This window comes from Dipodomys merriami, unplaced genomic scaffold, assembly GCF_024711535.1.
Source record: "Dipodomys merriami isolate MVZ:Mamm:240054 unplaced genomic scaffold, mDipMer1.0.p SCAF_9, whole genome shotgun sequence".
NCBI classification, from domain to species: domain Eukaryota; kingdom Metazoa; phylum Chordata; class Mammalia; order Rodentia; family Heteromyidae; genus Dipodomys; species Dipodomys merriami.
In genome coordinates, this window is record NW_027206512.1 from 14,335,587 (window position 1) to 14,361,984 (window position 26,398).

The 26,398-nt window shown below is 43.2% G+C and overlaps 1 protein-coding gene across 1 annotated transcript in view; it reads right to left on the reverse strand.

Annotated features, from left to right (window-relative positions):
* Gpat3 (glycerol-3-phosphate acyltransferase 3) overlaps window positions 1-8,622 on the reverse strand; it is a 66,488-nt gene extending 57,866 nt beyond the window's left edge. The window contains exons 1-2 of the mRNA XM_070013189.1: window positions 8,520-8,622; window positions 7,964-8,243 (exon numbers count right to left, since the gene is read on the reverse strand). Of these exons, the coding sequence (XP_069869290.1) occupies window positions 7,964-8,104 (141 nt within the window). The 5' untranslated portion in view covers window positions 8,105-8,243; window positions 8,520-8,622. The remainder of the gene's footprint in view (window positions 1-7,963; window positions 8,244-8,519) is intronic.
* Window positions 8,623-26,398: the final 17,776 nt, after the last annotated feature.

Genomic DNA, 26,398 nt, shown 5'->3' on the forward strand with positions numbered 1-26,398 from the left:
CAGTCAGGACTCTTCCCTGCACCAGAGTCAAGTAGGAACATTTCAATTACACTTAGAGAGCTCCTATAAATAGACACCTGCGCTGCCAGCCTCAAGTGTCAAATCACTAATCCTGAGAAGACTTGACCTTAATCTGGCCACATCCTGCTTATATTCTTGTCGATTTGGTTCAGGGGTTCTCAAACTCTAAGCCCTATCTTTTCTCACCTAAAGTAAAGACAATTTCCATCATTTTTCAAAGAAAGGTTGGGCATCTACTATCATTTGTAAGTAAATCAGAGATATGAAAAAAAATAGAATTTGTTAACAATCATGGCACTTAACTTACTTTTTGTTTTTAGTGTGGGCAGATGATTCGACATTTTACATAAATATAGTTACTTTGGCTTAGTGGCAGAGTTCTCACCTAGCATGCATGAGCATGAAGCCCTGGGTTTGATTTCTCAGTCCCACATTAAAAAAAAAAAAAAAAAAAAAAAAGCTGGAAGTGGTGCTGTGGCTCAAGTGGAAGAGTACGAATGGCCTTGAACAAAAGAAGCTCAGGGACAGTACCCAGGCCTTGAGTTCAAGTCCTAGGACTGACAATAATTAATGAATTAATTAATTACTTCAGACTAGAACAATGATGCCATCCTCATAGGATGGAGAATATTGGTATTTTATTGCAGTTGCAGCTAAGAGCTAAGTACGCCTTCCCCCTGCCCAAATTCAGTTGTTGAAGTTCAACCTCAAGTGTTTCCAAATGTGATTATAATTGGAAATAGTGTCTTCGTGTGTGTGTGTGTATGTGTGTGTGTGTGTGTGTGTGTGTGTGCGCGCGCGCGCGCGCGAGCGTGCGCGCGCACGCTCCTGCACCAATACTTAAGGTTGAAATCTCACTTAGCTTTTATGCTCAAGGCTATTACTATACCATTTGAGCCACTGATCTCCTTCCAGCTTTTTGCTAGTTACTTGGAGATAAGAGTTTTAAGGACTTTTCTGCTCTAGCTGGCCTCAAATCATAATCCTCAGACCTCAGCCTCTTGAGTGGTTAGGATTATAGACATGGAGCCACCATCATCCAGGTGAAAAAATGACTGAGTGAAAATAAAGTCTTTTTGGCACTTTGCTCTTGAACATGCAGCCTCCCTGACCATGAGAAAATACATGTGTGCCAAAGGGAACTTGTAACAGACAACCATTCTTTATAGGTTTGCCTCACAAAAGAAGGTGGGAAACAAGCCTGGACTTTGCAGCTGGCTGGCTGTACCTCAGAACTTCAATCCTACATTTCCTGGCTGTAGCCATCTCAGTCAAGAGACTGAACCTCCCGGGGCATCTATGTCACCATGCTAAAGCAGGAACGATGCCAGGGGTACTGGAAAGATGGAAGGACCCAGCCCATGAGGTACTCACCACACAGCAGGACACAAATAGAATGATGGCTTGCTCCTCCCTCCCCACACCCTACACACCTGATCTAGGTACCAGAAATGACCAGTTCCTTCCCAAACTCTGAGGGTCCCTCCTGATGGATAGTTATTTCCCACAATAGGGTTAAGTCCACATACAGATACAATGTATCCAGCAGAGATTTTGAGTGTCTTCTTCACTAACTTGGAACACATCTGCCTCAGCGCCAGTAGGCAGCTCTGCAGACACGAGGGTCCTAAACTCAGAAGCATCTTCTAATAACCCTACTTTCCACCGCATTCTCTATGCCCCAAGGAAAGTCAGTCAGGCTTTCAGAACACTTGATTTCCAAACTCTTAGTGGAAAAAAAGCAGCTGTTCAAAATTCACTAATAGGAAGTAGCTTCAAGTCTGATTTTAAAGAGTAGTTGAGACTCTGGGTACTGGTAGCTCATGCCTGTAATCCTAGCTACTCAAGAAGCTGAGATCTGAGGACCACAGTTCAAAGCCAGCCAGGGCAGGAAAGTCTATGAGTCTCTTATCTCCAATTAAGCGCCCAAAAGCCAGAAGTGGAGCTGTGGCTCAAGTAGTATAGTGTTAGCCTAAAGCATGAAAGCTCAGGTACAGAGCCCAGGCCCAGAGTTCAAGCCCCAGGAGCAGAAAAAAAAGAAAAGAAAAAGAAAAAAGAATAGGCAGAAAGCTTGCAAACATGTGACACTCACCTAGGCAATGACTTCTGATTGTGTGTGTGCGTGCCAGTACTAGAGTTTGAACTCAAGGCCCTCATAATATTTTTTTTCTTTTCTTTTCTTTTTTTGCCAGTCCTAGGGCTTGAATTCAGGGCCTAGGCACTATCCCTTGAGCTTCTTTTGTTCAAGCACTCTACCACTTGAGCCACAGTGCACTACTTCTGGCTTTTTCTGTTTATGTGGTACTGAGGAATTGAACCCAGGGCTTTATACATGATAGGCAAGGCACTCTACCACTAAGTCACATTCCCACCCTAAGGCCCTCATACATGTGCTTGTCTTTTTTTGCTCAACACTGACTCTCTACCACTTGAACCACAAGTCTCCTTCCAGCTTTTTGCTAGTGAATTGAGGATACAAGTTTCAGAGACATTCCTGCCTTGGCTGGCTCTGAACCAAGGTCTTTAGACCTCCACCTCCTAAATAACTAGATGTACAGGATCAGCCACAGGCACGAGGCTTTATTGTTTTAATCAGTTTCTTTTTTTTAACCTTCTTTTTTTTTGGGGGGGGGGTCCAGTCATGGGGCATGAACTCTGGGCCTGGGCACTGTCCCTCAGCTCTTCAGCTCAAGGCTAGCACTCTACCACTTGAGCCACAGCACCACTTCCGACTTTTTTCTTTTTGCTTATGTGGTGCTGAGGAATCGAACCCAGGGCCTCAGGCATGCAAGGCAAGCGCTCTACCACTGAGCCACCTTCCCAGCCCTTTTTTAACCTTCTTAAACCTCTACCACAACCCAATCCCCTACAGGTAGTTCCCACATACAGTTTATCTCTCTCACCCGCCCCCATCTGACCAACAAGTTTTATAGATTTACAATGTATTATTCATTTTCCTCTTTCTTTTCTCCCTCCTCTTCCTCTTGTAAGTAGTCCTTTAGTTTGATTTATGTTCTGTTTAACATGCAAATAATTATGTATATGGATATGTATATATCCTCAAATTCATGAATATGTATGTCTTTTAGGTCTAGCTTCCACATGAGTGAAAACATACAATATTCTAGGCTTTTTTAGCATAGCTTGTCTCACTCATTATGATGTCCTCTAATATGATGCATCCATTTTCCTGCAAATGACGTCATTTTTCTTTATGGTTATATACTATACCATGGTGTGTATGTGTGTGTGTGTGTGTGTGTGTGTGTGTGTGTTATGTGTGTGTCACATCTTCTTTACCCATTCATCTGCTTATATTAAATTAATTTACATTATATATCATTACTTTCTTCCTGTCTGTCATATCTGTTTCTATTCATGAGCCCTAGGTTATGAGTACCAGTCCTTCCTTACTCTCACCCTAAATATTAATCCCCACAGTTAACTTCCAGGCTCGAGCTGTACCTTTCAATGTTTAATCCAATGTTTCTGTTGGCTAAACATAAAAACCTCACACACACCCTCCCCTCCCAGAGATTCGGACACAAACATCCTACCATCAGAGTGGTTTTCCCTCAAGCTCTGCCCAGCCAGAAATTTTTCTTTCCTTCCCTTTTTCTTTTCTTTTCTCATTTCTTTTCTTTTCTTTTTCCCGGGTTGTGGGGCTTGAACTCTGGGCTTGGATGCTGTCCCTGCGCTCTTCAGCTCAAGACTCAAGGCTCTCGCTCTACTGTTTGAGCCACAACGCCACTTCCGGTTTTCTATTGTTTATTGGAGATAAGAATCTCATTTCCTGCCTGGGCTGGCTTTGAACCAAGATCCTCAGCCTCCTGAATAGCTAGGATTACAGGCATGAGCCACTGGTGCCCAGCTTTTTCTTTTCTTTCTTTTCCTTCCTTCCTTGTTCCTTTCTTCTTTCCTTTCTTTTTTTTTTTTTTTTTTTTTTTGTTCTGTCCTGGGGCTTGAACTCAGGGCCTGGGCATTGTCCCTGAGCTTCTTTTGCTCAAAGCTACTACCACTCTACCACTTGAGTCACAGCACCACTTCTGGCTTTTTCTGTTTATTCCCACCCCCTTTCTTTTTTTCCTAGTCTGGATACCTAAAACAATTTCTCCACTATTGTTATCACACTGATATGTGTATTGTCTAACATATTACATATGCCCCTTCAAAATTCACTGTTTATAAAATGACTAAAGTCTTTTCCTCATAGCTCCTACAGCTCAAGCTGTAGCTTGCCATACGTAGGGATTTGCATATACATCTGGAAATACAGAAGGTATTTAGTGGATACTAATCAGTAATTAACACATGAAGTGATAAAGTAAGGCCCAGGAAAAGCTTATATAGTGAGTCACTTGACAAGTAACAATTTCCAGTCAGCTAGCTATTCAGAAGGTAACTACATACACATACAACAACTAGAATTTGAGTTTGTAGTCAAAAAAAAGGTCACTTATGGATCATAAAATCTGTAAAAAGTAAATACATTATAGACAAAGCAAATGACCTTTTTGTATGTTTGTGCCGGTACTGGGGCTTCAACTCAGGGACCCATGCTCTCATTTGGATTTTCACTCACAGCCACCACTCTAGCACTTGAACCACACCTCCACTTCTGGCTTTTTGCTGATTGGAGATAAGGTCTCTTCGACTTTACTGACTGGACTGGCTTCCAGCAGTGATCCTCAAATCTCAGCTTCCTGGGTAGGTAGGACCATTGGTGTGAGCCACCAGTGCCCACAACAAATGATCACTTTAAATGGCACAAATTATAACCAAAGAAACCTGAGAAATACCCGTATCTCAAGAAACCCAAAGGATATTCTTAGGACTGGACTAAAAGGGGGGAAAAAAAAGCTAAATCAGTTGAGAACTTACTAAGGAACAATGAGTAATAAAAGGGCTGGGTATTAAACAGAAGCTAGCAAATGACACAGCATTTTTCCAGAATAGAAGATGTTCTAAAACTAAACAACTGGCACACTTTTTAGAATTATCCCTATAGTTGGGAAAGCAATCCACTGTACACATGCCAGATGAATAGAATGTCTTTATAATATGGTTACTGTCAAAAGATGGAAAAATCTGGAGATCCCTATGATTTCTCCTACTCTCAAACACAGGAGCTCCAAATGGTCATGATCAACTGATCAGCTGACTCACAAAATGAAACCCTACTCGAATTCTATACATGCCAAGCATCTCTCTGACAGAATAACTTGAGTTATTCTACATTACATTACAACCTAAACTGGTTTTCAAGCCAAAGGTGTTACCTCCCGCACTAATTATAAAATTAGTAAACTTAAGAAAACTGTCTTGAAGGAAGTGGTGCTGTGGCTCAAGTGGTAGAGCACTTGCCTTGAGCTGAAGAGTGCAGGGACAGCGCCCAGGCCCAGAGTTCAAGCCCCACGACCCACAAAAAAAAAAAAAAAAAAAAAAAAAAAAGGCAGAAAACTGTGTCTTGATTTTTAAGTTCATTTTGGAAAGTCTTTTCAAAAAAATTGGAGCCCTGGAGCTGGGAAGGTGGCTCAGTGGTAGAGCGCTTGCCTTGCATGCCTGAGGCCCTGGGTTCGATTCCTCAGCACCACATAAGCAAAAAGAAAAAAGCCAGAAGCGGCGCTGTGGCTCAAATGGTAGAGCACCAGCCTTGAGCTGAAGAGCTGAGGGACAGCGCCCAGGCCCAGCGTTCAGGCCCCACGACCGGACCCAAAAAAAAAAAAAATTGGAGCCCAGAAAGCCGGGCACAGGTGGCTCATGCCTGTAATCCAAGCTACTCAAGAGGCTGAGATCTGAAGATTGCAGTTCAAAGCCAGCCCAGACAGGAAAGGCCATGAGACTCTTACCTCCAATAAACCTCCAGAAAACTGGAAGTGATGTTGTGGCTCAAGTGGTAGAGCACTAGCCTTGAGCTGAAGAGCTGAGGGACAGCACTCAGACTCAGAGTTCAAGCCCCATGACCGAAAAAAAAGAAAAGAAATTGGAGCCCAGACAAACTAAAGGTCTGGCCTTAGATTGGAGATAACCCTATCAATGATGATAATTTGGTAGATTAGGAACAATTAGCTAGTATCTTTACCTTGACACCTCTTCTGAACACTTGAAATACTAATGCTAGACAGGTATGAGCACCCGTGTAAGTCAGGGTATTTTGATTTACCTTCAGTCAATTCTCCAAAAGCCATTGTTGTTTGGGAAAATAGTTCAGTCACTATAGAATTCAAACAAGGAGGGAGCCCAGAAGAGGATCAACTGCTATGGCTCTAAGAGTAAGAAGCTGCTAAAAACTCACTGTACAGTGTGACCACAATCAGAATATAAAAACTATAAGAAAGGCCCAACACTAAGGTCATCTACCAAGGAGAAACAGCAGAACTTTAAAAGCATGAGAGAGCCAGGTGCTGGTAGCTCATGACTATAATCCTAGCTACTCAGTAAGGCTGAGATCTGAGGATCATGGTTCAAAGCCAGCCTGATCAGAAAAGTCCATGAGACTCTTATCTCCAATAAACTACTCAAAAAAGCCAGAAGTGGCACTGTGGCTCAAGGGGTAGAGCACTCAATTTGCACAAAAGAGGCTCAGTGACAGTGCCCAGGCCCAGAGTTCAAGCCCCAAGACCAGTAAAAAATGAAAAATAAAATGAAAGCATGAGAGTTGAAAATAAAGAATCAAATAGGATATATTTTTTAAAAGGATATATTCAAGGACTTGGCAAAGGAATAACCATAAAAAGGCTCAACAAGGATCTAGGATAACATAAGACATCACAGGTAGAAACCAGCAGCCAGCCCATGGGTTAAAGATGTCTATCTGTGAGCTACCCCATTACTGGGAAAGAAGGGAAGAGAAAGCAAAGTTCTATTGACAGCCAGAAAGTAAAAGCAGAAAAATGACAACCTATAGTAGAAGATGCTAAAATGTTTTAGAAAAATAGTAGTAATCATAGTAACAAACATATGTAGCACCTAACATACACAGTTCCTTTCTAAAAGCTTGACATGTTTTTATTTATTATAACAACTGTATGAGACTGGAAGTGTGGCTCAAGAGGTAGAGTATCATCCATGAACAAGACCGTAATTTCAAGCTCAGCACTGGGGGAGGAAGTGGAGGGGGAGAACAGTATGGAAATAGCTATTATTTTTTAGATGAGTTAAATGAAGTTAAGAAGTAGATGACCTTACTTAAGGTCATATATTGAAAAACAACTGGGATTCTGGTATCAAACTAAAGCAAACCTTTCAGTCTTCAGAGCCTTTCCTGAGTTAAACTTCTGTTTTCCCATCCTCAATTCAAACTACTGAAGTCTGAATCTTAGTTTCCTTATTTTTCCTCTCTACCTGCCAATGCCTTCGGTAGTTTAGTCTAAGAGAATGATGCAGTTACTCCCAACTACACTCACTTACACCTAATACCTTTGCAGAATCTAGCAACAAAACCTAAACAGAGCTGAGGTCAAAGAATAACCTTTGCCATGGCATTTCGAATGCCATTCATTGGTTAGATAATATTTCCATGACTCTAATAAAATAACATCCCAATTCTTTTTCAGCCACCGAGCAATTGATTTCTTATCTTGGGCATAAACTAGAATCTGTGCCTGGCTGAACAGGATGCCTTAGTACACAAAAGGACCTATGAAAACCTAGGGCTGTAAAAACTCGGGAGAATGAAGTTGGCTGAGCCTCATAAGTATGGATGCAAATCCACTGATACACAAGTAAAATCAGTGATGACAGAACCAGAGCCGAGTGATTTCACTAAGGTGATCCAGTGGTCTCAACCTAGATCACTCCATCTAGGTGGGAGAAGCAGAGATGTCTTCGCAGAAACCGAACTCTATATACATCTCGGGTCCACTATGTCCCGCGATCTCCCCCTCCCCAAATCCACCCTCCAGAGCAGGGAGGGGGGGCGCCTCATCCTTCTGTCCCTCACCTCTAAAGTTTTCACCAGGATCTTCATGTAAAGTTCAGAGATGCCCAGAGATACTCCGAAGGCCGAAGGCAACAGGATGAGGCTGAGCACCAGCGTCAGCCAGGTGGACAAGATCTTCCCCGCCAGGTCCGCGCCCTCCATGGCTCCGCGCACCCACTGGGGACGAGAGGTCCGCGGAGGAGAGCTGTGGGCGACCGCAGTCCCGGTCCCCAGGCAGGCAGGCAGGCAGTCCAGTCGCGACTCCGGTGCCACCAACGTCGCCCCCTCCCGGCTCTCACCTCTGCGGAGCAAAGAAGAGAGGAAGAGAGGGGGAAACTTTCAGAATGATGGCAATATCCTTCCTTCCTCCTTGGGCTCCTGTTGGCCTCCACTAGAGGCCCAGGCGAAGAGCCGAAGCCACTGGAGCGATCGCAGACTGCGGGCGTGAGGACAGAAGTGGGGGCGAGCGCAGGGTCACGGACTGTGCGCTCAGAGCGCCGGGGCGCAGCCAGGAACGCGCCCCGCCCCGTGCCTGGTTTCCTCTGAGCGCCGATTGCGACAACCCACAGTGACTCACCGAAGCCTTCCTGCAGCGCGATCCCGGCCAGTGAGCTCTGGGGCCCGAGGCTAGGCTGGTGACTGGTAGTTCCTGGGTTCCCGGCGTCCTTTTTCTGTGCGCTGCCTTGGCCCCACCTCCTCGGCCACCCAGCCCGGGAGGTTCCAGTCCCCCGGGCGCTGCAGTGACCCCGCGCCCCCCCCCACCTCCCGCCGCGCTCCCGCCTAGCGTTTCAGCCAGAGTTCCAATCTGTAGATCCTGAGCGGTTCCTGCGCCTCGCAGAGAGTACAACCGCGCGTCTCGGACGCCGGCGAAGGTCTGGCGTGGGAGGGTCTGGCTGGGCGCGTATAAAATCGACCTCCCGGGAAGGGCTTTCCAGGAGCGGAAAATGCCCAGCATTGTGCTGCAGCCACACGCCTCTTCTGGCCCTCCCACACCAGATCCAGCTTTTCTAGCCCGCAGCTAAGCTGCCAGGATAAAGCTTGCTTATCAGGAGTGGAAGGCTCTGGCTCCGAATGGCCTAATCTGCCCTGACACCGAGCCTTCGGGCACAGAAGAAAGGCAGAAGCCAGTAGTGGCTCTTGCCTGTAATCCCAGCACTCTGAAGTCTGAGTCAGCTGGATTGGCAAGTTCGAGGTCAGCCAGGGCTACACAGAGAGTTCCAGGTCAGTTTGAGCTACCAGAGGAAATCTTCTCTCAAAATTTAAAAGAAGGAAGATGAAGGGAGAGATAGGAGAGGAGGAGGGAGAAGGAGAAATCTTCCCTAAGATCCCATCAAAGCTCAAAGCTGCAGGGAATGGCAGCCAGGAGCCAGCCTCTGACCTGAGCCTCCCAGGGTTCCACATCTGTGCTGCTAAGGTGCAGCTGGAACAGTGAAGGGCGAAACTCTGAACTCGTATTTACTCCACTGCCCTGCAGAAATATTGAGAACCCTAGTAAATTAGGAAATCTGGCTTTCCTGTGTCCAGATCACACTGAATCAGCCATCGCTTAGTTGGATTAGAAGCATTTACAGGTAATAGGTGTCAAGCTGAAAGTGTTCACAGCAGGTGTTGCAGCGAAAACTCTCCCTTGCCAAGGGTGTGGAGGAAGTAGGGGGTAGGGAAGGTGACAGGGAAAAGAGAAGCTCCTATGCAAAGAATGTGAGAGCTTGCAATCTGCACTTCCTGCCTGGTACCTGTCACAAGCTCCTCCCCTAAGAGGGGGAAGTAAGCAAGTTATGAATGAAAACGTTTCTGGAGTCTGTTTTCTCCAACTGAAAGGTCTATGTATCCATTGAAATAAAAAAAAAATTGCTGAAAGCTACCAATGTTCCTGCTGAAAATGTATAGTACATACTGAATGCAAAGCCTCATAGATTATATTGACTCATGTAACACTCGTGTGAAATGCTTACCTTTCTTTATTCTCTCAAGCCAAAATGACTAAGGAACACTGAATGTACTAAAGTCCACCCAGCAAAGGACACCAGACAAGTGACTTTGGTTTTCTGCTTAACCACACTCTGACACTGAATGCACACACTCTCCAGTAATTTTCATTGCTCATAACTAAAGTCCAGGAACTGGCTTTGGTGTCAATTTGGTTTGTATTGTTTTGAGTTTTTTGTGTTTCTTGTCGATCATGGGGCTTGAACTCAAGGCTTGGGCACTGTCCCTGAGCTATTCTGCTCAAGCCTAGTGCTCTATCACTTTGAACCACAGCTCCACTTCACATTTTCTGGTGCTTAATTAGAGGTAAGAGTATCTTGGGCAGGCTTTGAACCACCAACCTCATATCTCAGCCTTCGAATAGCAAGGATTATAGGCATGAGCCAACAGCAGAGGTCCCAAGTTCTGTTTTGAAGCAGCTGTACAAACAACAAAGCTGTAGGCAGAGTTGGGAAGTTAGCTGCTCACACTAAAGTCCTTCTAATCTAAAACATCAGTGGGCCAAAATCTGAAGCACAGGTAATAATAAGGAAGATATTACAGACTTGTCCTGCCCCTAGGCTCCTTTTACCTTTAATGTGAAGCATAAACAACTAGTAGTGTTTATTCCTGGGTATCTATTCGTGCTGGGTGCTTACGGCTCACGCCTGTAATCCTAGCTACTCTAGAAGCTGAGATCTGAGGATCTCAGTTCAAAGCCAAGCCCTGGAAAGTCTATGAAACTCTTATCCAATTAATCAAACCAAAATTTCTGGAAGTCAAGTGGTAGAGCACTACTAGTCTTGAGCAAAAAAAACGAAAAAGCTCAGCAACCGGGCCTAGGCCCTGAGTTTAAGCCTTAGAATCCGTGTATAGGGGCACATACAAGCTGTCTATCTGCAAGGCCAGATTTCCTCCAAATGCTCTAAGTTTTTCTTTGTTTTTTGCTTTTTGTTTTGTTTTGTTTTTGCCTTTTTCCAGTTTTTAGTTTTAAGGCCCAACCTACTAAAGGATATCGTCATCTCAAGATCTTCACTTAATTACAATTAATCAGTAAAGGCTCATTTTTTTTCCCAAATAATTCACAAGTTATAGAAGCTAGGGTTTGGGCTTCTCTTTTGGATGGGTGAAATTCAGCCCATTATGCCACCCAATTCTGTAAAAGTGGGGTAATAACACTTATTGGGAATGGACCTTATGTGCTTAAAAGTTAGCTGATAGTAAATGCTTACTAAGGAATGTCCAACTGAGGTGTGTGTGGATGAGAACTTACCTGGGAATTTGTGTAAGATCCTGTTTTTTTTTTTCACCAATTACTGTAGCATAAGCTCCCCTGATGCTTGTGTTTCAATTTCTTTCTTTCATTCTTTTTTTTTTTTTTTTTTTTTGTCAGTCCTGTGGCTTGAACTCAGAGCCTGGGTGCTGTCCCTGAGCTCTTTTGCTCAAGATTTGTGCTCCACCACTTTGAGCCACAGCTCCATTTCTGGTTTTTCAGCAGTTAATTAGAGATAAGAATCTAATGGCCTTTCCTGGCTATGCTGGCTTCAAACTGTGATCCTCAGATCTCAGCCTCCAGCATAGCTATTATTATAGGCGTGAGCCACCAGCACGTGGCTTTGTATTTCAATTTCTAATATCTTCTAGTCCTAAAATACCAAGTTCTTTGACAAAACCGCTGTGAAATTTGTCATTGCCTTTAACCAACGAGGTATAGATTTAGACACACTGTCAACACCTTAGACCAAAGGAAGTGGAAAAAGAATGAAAGAGAGGGGCTACAGTGTCTAAAACGTTCAATATGTAAGACTCCCTCAGTATTTGTTGTAATGCAGATTCTAAGTCAGAAGGGATGGGGTGAGCTTGAGATGCTAACAAGAGCCCTGGTGATGCTGATGTTGTTCTATAGATCACACTGAGTCTGTTTTAACCAGTAGCAAAGGTACTAGGAACCCATCTATGTTTCTGAGAACCCAAAGCCAAAAGAATTGATCCACAAGAGCTGGTCCTTACCTGAGACCTCATTATATTATTTCCATCTTCTTCAAGCTCCTATAATAGCTGTGACCAGTGCCAGTGTGAAAAGAGTTCAGACTAAACAGCTTTGAACAATGGCCAGATAGTTTCAGGAATAGATGTTTATGACAAATAAGATGTCATAACTGGAGCTAAGTGACAGATAATGATTTAAGGAGTTGGTGTGATAGTCCACTTTCTGTCACTGTGACAAATCATTGTGAGACAATCAACAGGAGGAAGGCTTATTCGGGTGCATAGCTTCAGAGGTTTTAGTCCATGGTGTTGGCCCATTGTTTTTAGGCCTGTAGTGAAGATTCACATTACCATGGAAGCACAAGGCAGAGGCAGCTGCTCATCTTATGGAAAATAAGAGAAAAAAAGAAGCCAGGCACTGGTGGCTCAAACCTTTCATCCTAGCTACTTAGGAGGCTGAGATCTGAGGATCTCAGTTCAAAGCCATCCAGGCAGACAAAGCTATGACTCTTAATTCCAATTAACTAACAAAAAGCCAAGACTAAACATGTGGTAGGGCATCAGCCATAAGCAAAAAAGCTCAATGAGAGCATGAGGCTGTGAGTGAAAGTCCCAGTACTGAACTAAATCATTGATCTGTTCCTCCATACCCATATTCTACCTTACTGCACAGAATTTCACTTCAAAGCCAGTAGTGATTCAGAAAAAGTTGCAAATTATATTTCAGATGTGGGCTTTAGGTCTCTGAAAGCCCTTTAGGAGGATCAAGAGAGCCCTTTCACTTCTCTCAGTTAGGGTGGTATTGAATCAGAAATGAACTGACAAAATCTTAATGGGAAAAGGGCACACAGAGCATCATCTACATATCTTCCTCCAAAGGCAAAAGGGGGTGGGGAGGCAGGCAATTACAGGGGAAGAGAATATGATTTTTACAGAGAGTGAAAAGACCTGCAAACTATTGTAACGGTGAAGGCATTATTTCTCCACCCTACAAAGATTCCTGGGCGCTGGTGGCTCATACTTATTATCCTAATTACTCAGGAGGGTGAGATCTGTGGACTGAGGTTCAAAGCCAGCCCCAACTGGAAAGTCCATAAAGACTCTTCTCTTTAATTAACCACCAAACAGCCCGAAGTGAAACTGTGGCTCAAGTGGTAGCAAAAAAATGTTGAGCAAAAAAACTAAAGGACAGTACCCAGGTCCTTAAGTTCAAACCCCAATACCTGCATGCGCATGCACTTGCACACACACACACACACACACACACACACACACACACACACACACACGCACACTGATGATGATTAGAGAAAGGTATACACATTTATGAAGGTATGAAGGGAGAGGGGTCCTAGAAATGTGATTACCACTAGCTCAGCATTATTCCATACTTTAGACATCCTCTTTTTTGTAGGGACAGAGGAAGGAAGGGGGAAGTAATGAAGTAAAGATCCTGAAAAAGATTCCCCTTAGAATTTTATTGAGTCAAGAGGAGAAAATGCCCTGTAGGCAAAGTCTTTCCAGTGTGGTTTTATTCCTGACTCTTCTTTTCTGTGACAGACAATGAAATTCAAGATTAGGATGGAAAGTAATTGTGTTCCCTTGGGCACTCGTGTGTGTGTGTGTGTGTGTGTGTGTGTGTGTGTGTGTGTGTGTGTGTGTGTGTCCAGGGTTTGAGGGCCTTGTGCTGTTACTTGGCTTTTTGCTCAAGGCTGGTGCTCTACCACTTGAGCCATACCTTCACTTCCAACACTGATTTTTTTTGGGGGGGTACAGTCGTGGGGCCTGAACTCTGAGCCTGGGTGCTGTCCCTCAGCTCTTCAGCTCAAGGCTAGCGCTCTACCACTTGAGCCACAGTGCCACTTCCGGCTTTTTTCTTTTTGTTTATGTGGTACTGAGGAATCGAACCCAGGGCCTCACACATGCAAGGCAAGTGCTCTACCACTGAGCTACCTTCCCAGACCCCAACACTGATATTATTTTTTTACCCATCATGGGGCTTGAACTGTGAGCCTGGGTGCTGTTCCTCAGCTCTTCAACTCAAGGCTAGTGCTCTACCACTTGAGCCACAGTGCCACCTCCGGCTTTTTCTGCTTATGTGGTGCTGAGGAATCAAACCCAAGGCCTCATGCATGCAAGGCAAGCACTCTACCACTGAGCTACCTTCCCAGCCCCCCAACACAGATTAAAAAAATCATTTTATTGACATATATATACAGAGCCTGCTGGCAACGAAAGGGAATCCTGAATTAGGGGGCAAGGATGTGGAAAAATAAAGACATAAGACAAAGGATGGGGTTGGGAGGTCTGCAGCTCAAGACTGCAGCCCCCAAAGAGACTGGAGCCTCAATCCAACGGTGCCCATGGGAGATGTCCCCTGGGTCCCCATCAGGGTAAACTATCCACTAGTGCAGACATTTAGGCCCGTCTGTAGTCTGGCACTTTCTGTCTGACAGTCTACAACGCGCATGCTGTAAATGTGTTTTGTCTCAATGCTTGTGTGTATGTATTCTGGAATTCTTGGAATGTTTCTCCTCTCAGATTCATCCTGATTCCAGAGCCCAGAGGAGACTGGCTAACCCCCTTCAATATCTGTTTCTCTCTAGCGCCTTCGTTTTTACTTACACTTTAAATTGACCCCCCTTTCTACCCTTCACTGCCACCTCCTCCACCCTCTCTGGATCTAGAAGTAGGGGGGGGGGATGAGAAACCTGGAAGATCTAACAATAACTTAAAAGGGCCGGCAGAGAGAACTCGCAGCCTGATGAAACTGCTACTGACCACCTTCAAGTGGGCACCGGGGTCAAGATGACCTTTAAACTTTACTGTCGGCTCCCAACATGTGTGTGTGTGTGTGTGTGTGTGTGTAAGTTGTACAAACACATTCATTGTGACATTTCCATACATGCATAAAATGTGCCCCCATCAACCTCACCCCTTCTATCATTTTCTTTTCTCTCAGGCTTCAATGGACTTCTGTTGTAATTTCATATATACATATTACAACTTTATTTTCCCTCCCCATTTACCCAACCTACAGTCTGATCTTAATGCACTCGAATGAGCAAAGCAATACAGACTTTTCCCTTAGATCAAAATCTCAGATGCTCCCACCTCACCAAAAAAAAAAAAAAAAGGCATAGGGGAGGATTTCATTTACTGACTTCCAATAACAAATATTGGCCTAGGACAAAGTTCCTCTGGGTTGAGTGTGTGGTGTCTGGCGTTACATGTCTTCTCCCCGATGAGTTATCTTCTTTGATGGATGAAAATACTTGGAGGGGACAGAGGCAGTTGTGTTCTTCCTCTAGGTCAAGTTTTTAGGGAGATAAACTTCAGAGAAAAGCCTCTTTTAGTGTCTTGTTCAACTATCTACTATCTTTTTAGTAAATACAATTTAAAACAATTACAGCTGGAGCTGGGTGGTAGAGCATATTTAGTATGCACAAGGCTGTGATTAATCCCCTACACTTAATGTAATAATGTTAGGGTTCCATATTTTAGACTCCACATTAACTTCCAACCAAACGTTTTTTGGTTTTTAGGGTTTTTTTTTTTTTTTTTTTTGTCGGTCTTGGGGCTTGAACTCTGGGCCTGAGTGCTGTCCCTCAGCTCTTCAGCTCAAGGAGAGCATTCTACCACTTGAGTCATAGCACCACTTCGGGTTTTCTAGTGGTTTATTGGAGATAAGAGTCTCACAGACTGGGCTGGGAAGGTGGCTCAGTGGTAGAGCGCTTGCCCTGCATACCTGAGGCCCTGGGTTCGATTCCTCAGCACCACATAAGCAAAAAAAAAAAAAAAAAAGAGTCTCACGGACTTTCCTGATCTATCTAGCTTTGAACAGTGATCCTTAGATCTCAGCCTCCTGAGTAGCTAGGATTACAGGCGTGAGCCACCGGCACCTGGCTTCCAACAAAACTTTTTAAAATATTTTTTGAACCTTGTAATGCTGGGTGCTGAGTGCTAGCTGAATAGCTGAGGGACAGCGCCCAGACCCAGAGTTCAAGCCCTACAAGACAACAATAAGAACAAAAAAATGTTTGTTGTTCTTCTGTCTGGTCTACTGAGACGGTGCATTGCTATGCATTCCAGGGCTGGCCTTGAACTCAAGGTCCCATTGTTACATATGGCTCAGGATGTGGAATGTCACGTAGGAAGAAAAACTAGCAAAGGTGCACTATCAGCCAAAAATCTGACAAGCAAGTACACAGAGCAGGCAAACTGCTCCCTTTTTATCCCTAGTGCAGCAGGCCCCACCCCCGCTGCTCCAATTAGCCAAACCTAGATTCACAATCTGCTATTGGCTAGTTTGAAGAGGGTAGGATGCATCCTATATACAATTTTACTTACTTAGCTATAAACTGACTATTAAAAAAACAATCTTTGAAAGTAGCTGGAAATGTGGCTAAGTGGTAGAGTGCTTGCCTAGCATGGAAGAAGCCCTGGGTTCAATTCCTTAGTACCACATAAACAGAAAAAGCCCGAAGTGGTGCTGTGGTTCAAGTGGTAAAGTGCCAGCCTTGAGCAAAAGAAGCTCAGGGACAGTGTCCAGGCCCTGAGTTCAAGCCCCAGGATTGGCAAAAAAAAAAAAAAAAAAAAAAGACTTTGAAAGTCTGGCACTGGTGGCTCATGCCTATAATCCTAGCTACTCAGGAAGCTGAGATCTAATTATTATCTGGAAGCCAGACCTGTCAGGAAATTCTGTCAGTGTTTTCTGTCCACAAAGCTAACAAAAACATGGGAAGTGAAGCTGTGGCTCAAGTGGTAGAGCACTAGCCTTGAGCAAAAAGAAATTCAGGGACAGAGACCAGGCTCTGACTTCAAGTCCCAGGACCAGCACACACACCACACACACACACACACACACACACACACACACACACACACACACACACTTCGAAATAAAATTAACAACACACAATCTTAAACTTACTCAGCTACTTGAGGTATGTCTTAATTCCTCTCCCATTTTGGAACAACCAGTACAAAGCCTTTTATTTCAAAAATCCTTCCTTATCTCAAAGCATTTCCTCTTTCTCTTTCTTTACTTAGTGAGATTGTCTTATCAGAATAATCAACAAGAATCAAGCCACCAGGTCAAACCAGAAACTTTTTGTTGTTGTTGTTGTTTGGGCCAATCCTGAGGCTTGAGCTCAGGACCTGGGCATTGTTCTTGTGTTTGGGGGAAGAGGGGGTTTGTAGTGTCTTGGAGATAAGAGTCTCACAGACTTTACTGCCTGGGCTGGCTTTGAAGTCCTCAGAAGATCATAAACTGCATATATTGACCCTTGAAAGAAAATATACAGGCTAGGAATGTAGCTTAGTGGTAGTGCTTGCCTAGCCTTAGAACCACATAAACAGAAAAAGCCAGAAATAGCCCTGTGGCTCAAATGGTAGGGCACTAGCCTTGAGCACAGAGAGGTTCAGGGACAGAGTCCAGGCCCTGAATTCAAGCTCCAGACCAGCAAAAAAAGAAAAAAGAAAGAAAATATAAAGTAGCATCTTGATATCCTTGGTATGTATATCTTGGTATATAGTTCCAAGGAGACCATTAATAAAGAAAAAATATAAGTGTTCAGGGTACATAGAGTTCAGTACTGTACTAAAGATGCTTGATTCAGAGTTTTTGTTGTTGTTTTGCTTGTTTGTTCTGTGTAATTCCACTCAATTCCTCCTAAAGACATGCCACCTTTCAACAAACTTCAAATTCTCACATTATCACTTCAATCAAGGTCAAGCAACTTTACCTTGCTTTCGCAGCACTGTTTCCTTTTGACAGGCAGATTCTCACAGAATTCAGGGCATGCAAATACAATGATTTGGACAACTGATAAATATATGGGACCAAGCTGCATGAGGTGTAACAAGGTGTAGTAGCATCACCACTCTGGCATTGATGTACTTTCTCTAGTAGAAGAGCCTTAGACCAAGAAGGACATGGACACCAAAACTTTCCTTAGCCCCATTCTACTTTCTTGTTTTTATTACTTGTCCAGCCTCTTTCAGTAAGCATTTGAATCTGAATACTGAGCTAGCTAGCTCAGTAAAACAGAACTGTTATGTTGGGAATCTCAATATCTCACCACTTCAAAGCCTTAGATTTTCAGTACTGCTAAGAACTGAATTCCAGGAGGAAAACAGTTCCTTTTCTTTGTCTCTTTCTCCCTTTCTTTCTGTTTCATTGGTTTTGTTGTATTGGGGGTTGGACTCTGTTCCTCACAGTTCCTAAACATGCACTCTATCACTGAGCTATATATGCAGCCCCTCCTCCTTTATGTTTTAAAAAAAAGATTATGTAAGGAGTTTTGTGGCAAAGAGCTCTATTCTCAGGGTAATATTAAGACCAAAATATTCACCATAAGTGTGGGCATTTATTGAAAGAAGAGATGCTGACAAAATAAAATTGAATGATAGTAAAAATGTTGGGCCTGGCTCTGGTGGCTCACACCTGTAATCCTAGATACTCAGGAGGCTGAGATATGAGGATCGCAGTTGGAAGCTATTAGGGTAGGAAAGTCAATGACACTCATCTCCAATTAACCACCAGGAAACAAGAAGTGGTGTTGTAGCTCAAAGTGGTTAATGGTAAGCTGGAGCAAAAGAGCTCAGGGATAATGCCCAGGCCCTCAAGCCCCAGAACTAGAAAAAAAAAATGTTGGTTAAAATTCTTCCTTAGGAAGTTTTAGCTACTTTAAAACCAGTACCTCAGTTATAAACCTATTCAAGTAAATCAGAACTTGTCACCTGAAGAAAATACTAATTTGACATACTTATTGACACTGAAAGCACTGGAGAAATGGGAGTTGCAGGAAGGGTTGTCTCACACATACTCCCTTCTTTCTTCTAGCAAGCTAGTAACATTCCTTTGAAAGCAGTGCAATGTCTTGCAGGTCTTGTCTTGCTTCACCAGTGTTTGGATGGAACAGACTGGTGGGGAAGGGGGGCAGGGATGCTGACTCCTTTCCACCATCACTACCTTGAGTCTCCTCTTCTCTCACAACCTCTCACCCTTACCTTCTCATCCTTCTCTTGCTTCCAGCATGGAGACCATGGAAACCGCCCTGGCCCAGGAGAAGAACCTGAGCCAAGTCACTTTGGGTGTTCATGCCTTGGGTTCTGCTCCCACAGACCCCATCCCTGTGGCTTCCTGGAGGAAGAGCTTAAACTCATCAAGAAGATGGGCGACCACTTGACCACCACCTGCGGCCCCTCAGGCCGGGCTGGGCTAGTCTCTCTTCAGATGTCTCACCCTCAAGCATGACTAGACTCCAGAGTCCAGCAGCTCTGAGGACCATCTCTGTATCACTTGACCTGAGGGTTTCCTCCCCAGCCTCTCCCTCCAGCCAAGGGGTAACCTCCTAACTAACCACCCTGGAGCCCTGCCCAGCCTTGGACCAAATGAAAAGAAAGCTTTATGCAGGAAAAAAAAAATCCTTTGAGAAAGAAGACTTCCCTATATCAAAAAAAAAAAAAAATAACCCTTACCAGCTCAAATATGGCACCAAAGAAATCTATAACTGACCTCCATACATCTCATATATTCATCCTCCTTCTGTTTCCTGTACACCAGAAGCTTTCCAGTGTCATGGTGCTTCTTTAAAACTTTATTGATTTTTCTTCCTTCGTGGAACTTGCTCTTTAAGCCAGAGCTCTAAGCCACTATTTTAAGCTATTGTTCATTGAGTTTTCTCCCACACATTGTACACTGTGTAGCATAATACAATTGCTTGTTTTTCTTTTGTTAATTTGCCTTTCTCTTTGGGAATGCTTTGGTTTGCATGCATTTCTCCAAGTTCATGTTTTGGAAACTTCATCTCCAATGTGAAGTGTGCTCTCTAGGAGGTAATGAGGTTATGATTTCTCTGCCCTCATAAATAAACCAATACCTCATTGTGAGATGGGCTCCTGATGAATAGTATGACTTTGGCCTCCTTCTCTCCCTCCGTTGACCATGTTAGATACACAGGTTAGGTCCCTTAGTCTTGGACTTCCCAGCTCCCAGAAATGCAAGCCATATAAATTTCTATTTGTTATAACTTATCAAGGCTGTCTACTCATTATATCAGTATAAGATAGAAAATTGGTGCCAGAAATGAGGTTATTACTGTATGGACTATCTAACAACTGCTAAAGAGGCTTTGAAATTGAGTAATGGATAGAAATTTGAATAATTTGGAGCGACAGAATAGAAAACATTAAATTGCCATGAACAGAGAGCAGTAATGAATAGGTAGGTTAGTCAGATATTCAGGCATAGGCAGTCAGGGCAATGGACTCCTCAAAAGATTGCTCTAAGTAGATGGAAACATACTGACTGTTCTCTAGAAACATTCCAAACATTCCACCTTCCCCTTGTCCCAGATAGGCAAGGAAAAGGAAGGCAGGACAGACCTCAATGGAAACTACAGATATTCCAAACTTCAGGTAAATTTCAAATCCCAATAGTTAAAAAGACACAACCTATCAACACATCATGGGTCCAACCACTGAGCAGGTCACCTTCCAGGTTTCTAATTGTTAAAAGAGTTAAGCAGCCAGGTGTTGATGGCTCTTGGCTGAAATCCTAGCTATTCAGGATGCTGAGACCTGAGGATTATCATTCCTGAAACTCTTTTTTTTTTTGGGGGGGGGTCCGGTCGTGGGGTCTGAACTCTGGGCCTGGGTGCTGTCCCTCAGCTCTTCAGCTCAAGGCTAGCGCTCTACCACTTGAGCCACAGTGCCACTTCCGGCTTTTTTCTTTTTGCTTATATGGTGCTGAGGAAGCGAACCCAGGGCCTCATGCATGCAAGGAAAGTGCTCTACCACTGGGACACCTTCCCAGCCCCACTGAAACTCTTATCCCCAATAAACCACTCAGAAAAAGCAAGAAGTGTCTCTGTGGCTCCAGAAGTACAGCACTAGTCTTGAACCCAAAAGAGGCTCAGGGATAGCACCCAGGCCTTGAGTTCAAACCTCAGGACTGGCAAAAGCAAGCAAGCAAGCAAGCAAGAAAGAAAGCAAGCAAGAAAGGAAGGAAGGAAGAAGGAAGAAAGAAAGAAAGGAAGAAGAAAGAAAGAAAGAAAAAAAGAAAGAAAGGAAAAAGGAAAAAGTTATCAGTAAGGCCAATTCTGGTGAAGATCTAGAGAAGAGAAGTTTGTGGGGAAAGGCTGTATCTGCTTAAAGATTACTCTCAGTGGCACTGACCAAAACATTGTCAGTAATATGGACAGTTATAGATATTCCAATGAAGTCCTAATGAAGACCAAATTTAGAAACTAGGTCTTAGACTACAAAATATTATCAGTCTTAGAAAATGACAAAGAAACTGTCCGAATCATTTATAAGTCTGTGGGAAGAAATTTACAGTGACAAACTGGAAGATATGGTAGGAAAAACTTCTAAGCAACTTCCAAGCACCTGTGATTTGTGCCTATAATCCTAGCTACTTGGGAGGCTGAAATCTGAAGGGCAATTCAAAGAGAATTATAGGCCAAAAAATTCAAGAGACTCTCCAATTAATAAGAAAAAAGTCAGGCTTGAGGCATGGTTTAGGTAGTGGAGCACCAGCCATGAGGAAGCAAGCCAAGTGAGAATGCAAGGCCCTGTGTTCAAACGTAGGCACTGGCTAGATAGATAGATAATGAATGCAGCTGCAAATAATGTATTTTGCTAGTTGATATAAGCAAGCTATGTCTGTAAGATAGCCAGACATGTGTGTGTTTCCATAGATGATAGAATTTGACTATATATATTAATATAACAATAAATTCATAAGCCACATAATTTTATCAACATTGATTGAACTCAGGTCCTAAAGCCATGCTTCTAGCCCAATTTTTTGGTGTGCCAGTACTGGGGCTTGAACTCAGGGCCTGGGTACTCTCCTTTAGCTTGTTTTGCTCAAGGCTGGAATTCTACCACTTGAACCATGGTTAATTGGAGTTTAAAGTCTTTTGGACTTTCCTGTCTAGCTTGCTTTGAACCACGATCCTCATATTTCAGTCTCCTGAGTAGCTGGGATTATAGGCTTGAGCCACCTGTCCTTGAGTCCAGACAAACTTTTTATTGATTACCTGGAGACAGAATTCTCTGTTCAGGCTGGTCTCAAGCCATGATTCTCCAGATCTTAGACTCTTAAATAGCCTCTGGTACCCAGCCCATTCTAATCTTAATAATTAGTATTCACACTCAAATCATGAATAGCACATCAGATAATTAGATACAGATTGCAGAATGTCTAACCAAGGATTAAAGTACCCATAGGCTTTAAAGGGACCTTATTGAAAGTGAGGACAGGGGGTTGGTTAGATGAGATACTAATATAATGAACCTAGTTACAAACTTGCCCAGGGTCTGCCAAAGTGCACCATTAGGTCAAAGCACAGGGTTTAAGGTGCCAGTAAGACCAAAGAACAGTTCAAGTCCACCATGTCAAGCAGGTGAATCACACAGAGTTGAAGCCCTGAGCCAAGAGTTTAGAGTCCATCAGGTCCATGATTTATAAACTATCTGTCCTGATAATAAACACGGGGTTTCTCAGTGTTAGGTACTTCTCTTTTCATATGATTCAGATGAGAAGATTACATCCTTCATTGGTCTGGTATTTGATAAACTTACAGGCCTGGTTTTTCTGATAAGGATTTTTTTTTTGTCAGTCCTGGGGCTTGAACTCAGGACCTAGGCCCTGTCCCTGAGCTTCTTTTGCTCAGAGCTAGGAGTCTACCACTTGAGCCACAGTGCCACTTCCTGCTTTTTCTGTTTTTGTGGTACTGAGGAATCAAACCCATGGCTTCATGAATGCTAAATACTCTACCACTAAGGCATGGTCCCAGCCCATGGATTTGGATTTTTTTTGTCTTTTCTTTTTTGGTACTGAGGATCAAGTCCACGACGTTGTACTTACTAGGCAAGCACTTTGCCACTGTACTACATCCCAGCCCATAGGGATAGTTTTAATGTGCCCATGTGTCTATGTCTTCCTGATTTAATTGGATGATTTCACAGGCGGTACTTTTTTTTAACTTTTGCTAAATAAGTTATGTATCTATCTACATATCAGAGTTTGTGCAGGACAATGGATGGTTGTTCACCTACACAAATGCAGAGTCATTCTGTCTCAGCACTTGCACTCAAAATGGAACAAATTACTGTTTTCTAAAATGGAGTCACTCAGAAAAACACAGCTGGGAAGCTACTGTTTTACAGACAATGGATCAACTTGGAGCAGGACACAGCTTGATTTCCACAAGTAGTAATAACTGGAAACTGGCGTTTTAAAAGTTTTCTAGAGGTATCGCAATCTGTAACAAAAACAGAGCAAAAGGCCAGGCATGGTAGTGTAGCTCTGTAATTCCAACCCTCAGGAGGTGGAGGCAACATGATTAAGTATGCCTGGGATACATGGCAAAACTCTATTTCTAAATAAATGAATTAATTAATGGATGAAAGATAAAGAAATAAAATGAAGAAAAATAAGTGGTTGAGGGGCTGGGAAGGTGGCTCAGTGGTAGAGTGCTTGCCTTGCATGCATGAGGCCCTGGGTTCGATTCCTCAGCACCACATAAACAAAAAGAAAAAAGCCGAAGTAGCACTGTGGCTCAAGTGGTAGAGCGCTAGCCTTGAGCTGAAGAGCTGAGGGACAGCGCCCAGGCCCAGAGTTCAGGCCCCACAACTGGACCCCCCCCCAAAAAAAAGTGATTGATAGTTAAAAGAGACCAGTCAAATGTGTCCCACATTTATTTTTAGAGTCTTTTATTCTGCAAAAGCCTGTTTAAAAAAAAAAAAAAAAAGAGAGACTGTTCTAATCCTGACAGTTTCCTTTAACAAGTGAATTACAGTCACCATCCTGTAATATATTGTGCTAAAGGTCATTTCTGCACTATGAGCAGAAAGCAATCAGCTGATGGCAACAATTAAACAGAAAACAAGTTGCTGATTAATAGCTTCAATGTACTCTGGCCTCTTAAACTAAAATCTCTCCAGCTACTATGATGACTGTTAGAACATGCTCCAAATATTTCTAATGCTCTAACCATTACTGTATTATCCTCTCCTAGTATCACCTACCTGCAGTCATGAAGGAAAAAAGGCTCTGCCTATCAACCCAGAGTTTTCCTGAGCTAAGTTTGAAACAAATAGTGGAGTTGAAGGTCTTTATTTCTTAGCAGGATTCCTAGGTTCCTATGATTCACAAAACCTTTCAACTTTAGGGCTGGGAAGGTGGCTCAATGGTAGAGTGCTTGCCTTGCATGCATGATGCCCTGGGTTCAATTCCTCAGCACCACATAAGCAGAAAAAAAACCGGAAGTGGCACTGTGGCTCAAGTGGTAGAGTGCTAGCCTTGAGCGGAAGAGCTGAGGGACAGCGCCCAGGCCCAGAGTTCAGACCCCACAACTGGACTTCCCCCTCTCCCCCCCAAAAAACCTTTCAATTTTACTTATTACATTTAAAAGCATTCAAAATATGAACGAATAAACACACCTAATAGAACTAACTTGGACTAATCTGCTTTTGTTGGGAAGGGAAAGTGAGTGTGTTACATAGAAGAAGATGCATGATTTATACTGGCCCTTGGCCCCATTTGATTGCTGATTATATTGTATCTTGGCTGTGTGACTACTTGTCAGTTTTCCTCATAATTTATTGAAGCCGTTTTTCTAGGCACTAGTGTCTCATGCCTGAAATCTTAGCTACCTAGGAGTGAGATCTAAGAATCACAGTTTGAAGCCAACCCAGGCAAGAAAGTCTGTGAGACTCTTATCCTCAATCACCAAAAAGCTGAAATAAGGTGTAGCTTACATGGAAAGAGCACCAACCTTGAGTAGAAAATCCAAACAAGAACATCTCTGAGGTCAAGCCCCAGGACTGGCACACACACAAAAATGTCAAATTGTTAATGTCTGTAATATGACACCTTAGCTGTCTTTTAAATTATTGTTACCTGAAGTTAATAAATTCAGGTTATGTGGCTTTTATTCCTTGTGCTATCAGCTACTGGTGGAATTTGGAATCTGTTATTCAGGTTGTACTCTCCATTAGTATAGTGAGATAAACTTCTGCCAACTCAGATTCTGCTTCCTAATCTGTTTAAAGGGAAATCATTTTTAGTGTAAAGCATTGCAAAATCTCTTATAATTGAGTGCTATTCAAGCATTAAATAATTAAAGTGGGTCTGGGAATGTGGCTTAGTGGTAAAGTATTTGCCTAGCATGCATCAAGCCCTGGGTTCAATTCCTCAGTACCACATACCAGAAAAAGCCAGAAGTGGCGCTGTGGTTCAAGTGGTAGAGCGCTAGCCTTAAGCAAAAAGAAGCTCAGGGAGAGTGTCCAGACCCTGAGTTCAAGTCCCAGGACTGGCCAAAAAAAAAATAATAATAATAATTAAAGTGAAAATGTTCTGTTTCAGAACATTTATTTAAAAAATAAAACTGTCAGACAGGATCTGCTCCAGGAAGAAGTTTGATGACAGTTTGAGAAAGAGCCTAAACTGGTGGAGTATCCTTGACCATAAGTAAACAATCTGTGAGGATAATTGTCTCCCCTGTGCTTCTGGAAACAGGGTTCCCATGAGAATGCAGATGTATACACATAGCTCAATAAGTCCTCCAAGCTATGAGACGGTTCTATTTTGGATTTCATCAAAAGACTGGCCTACAATTAACACATGCTGTATGGGTTACCGTGTATAGCGGTACATTGCCACGCTTGTATTTACAACGTGGCTCATGATAAGTACAAGTCATACTCTTTAAATTCAGGTCATCTATCCTGAGATCCCAGCATTGTCTAGTTTGAATATCTCAGGAGGATGGTAATAAGGCTTTGAAGCTGAAGAATTTGAAGGTACAAAAATGTTCTTTGGAAACCGTCTATGAGACTATCACTAAAGATCTTAAAATAGGATGACATTTACAGAGATATAGGGAATGAATGATCACATAGGTTGCTGACTGGGTTTTGTTGTCGTTGTTGTTTGCTTGTTTTATGCCAGTATTGGGGCTTGAATTCAGAGCCTTCTGATTAGCTTTTTTGCTCAAAGGCAGCAAGGTTGGTAATTGTTGATTGAAGGCTCAGCCTCTTGGCTTTGTCTGTTGACCTGACTTAAAAAGTACTTGGGAAAAGCAGGGCGCTGGCAGCTCACATCAGTATTCCTAGCTACTCAGGAGGCTGAGATCTGAGGATTGCAGTTCAAAGCCAGCCCAGGCAGATAGTCTGTGAGACTCTTATCTCCAATTAACCACCACAAAATCTGGGATGGAGCTGTGATTCAAGCTCTAGATTGCTAGTCTTAAGTGAAAAAACTCAGGAATAGCTCGCAGGCCCTGAGTACAAGCCCAATGACCATTCCTCCCCTTCCCCCACCCACAAAAAAGTACTTGGAAAAAGTGGAAAAAGGAACACAGAGAGATTCTCAGGGGGAAAAAACATACTTGGGGAGGGGGTACATTTTCTCTGTGGATCCTCTATTTGGCAAAAACTGTGACAGACTCCTGAGCCTCACTTTAAAAAAACACGCAAAAGAAA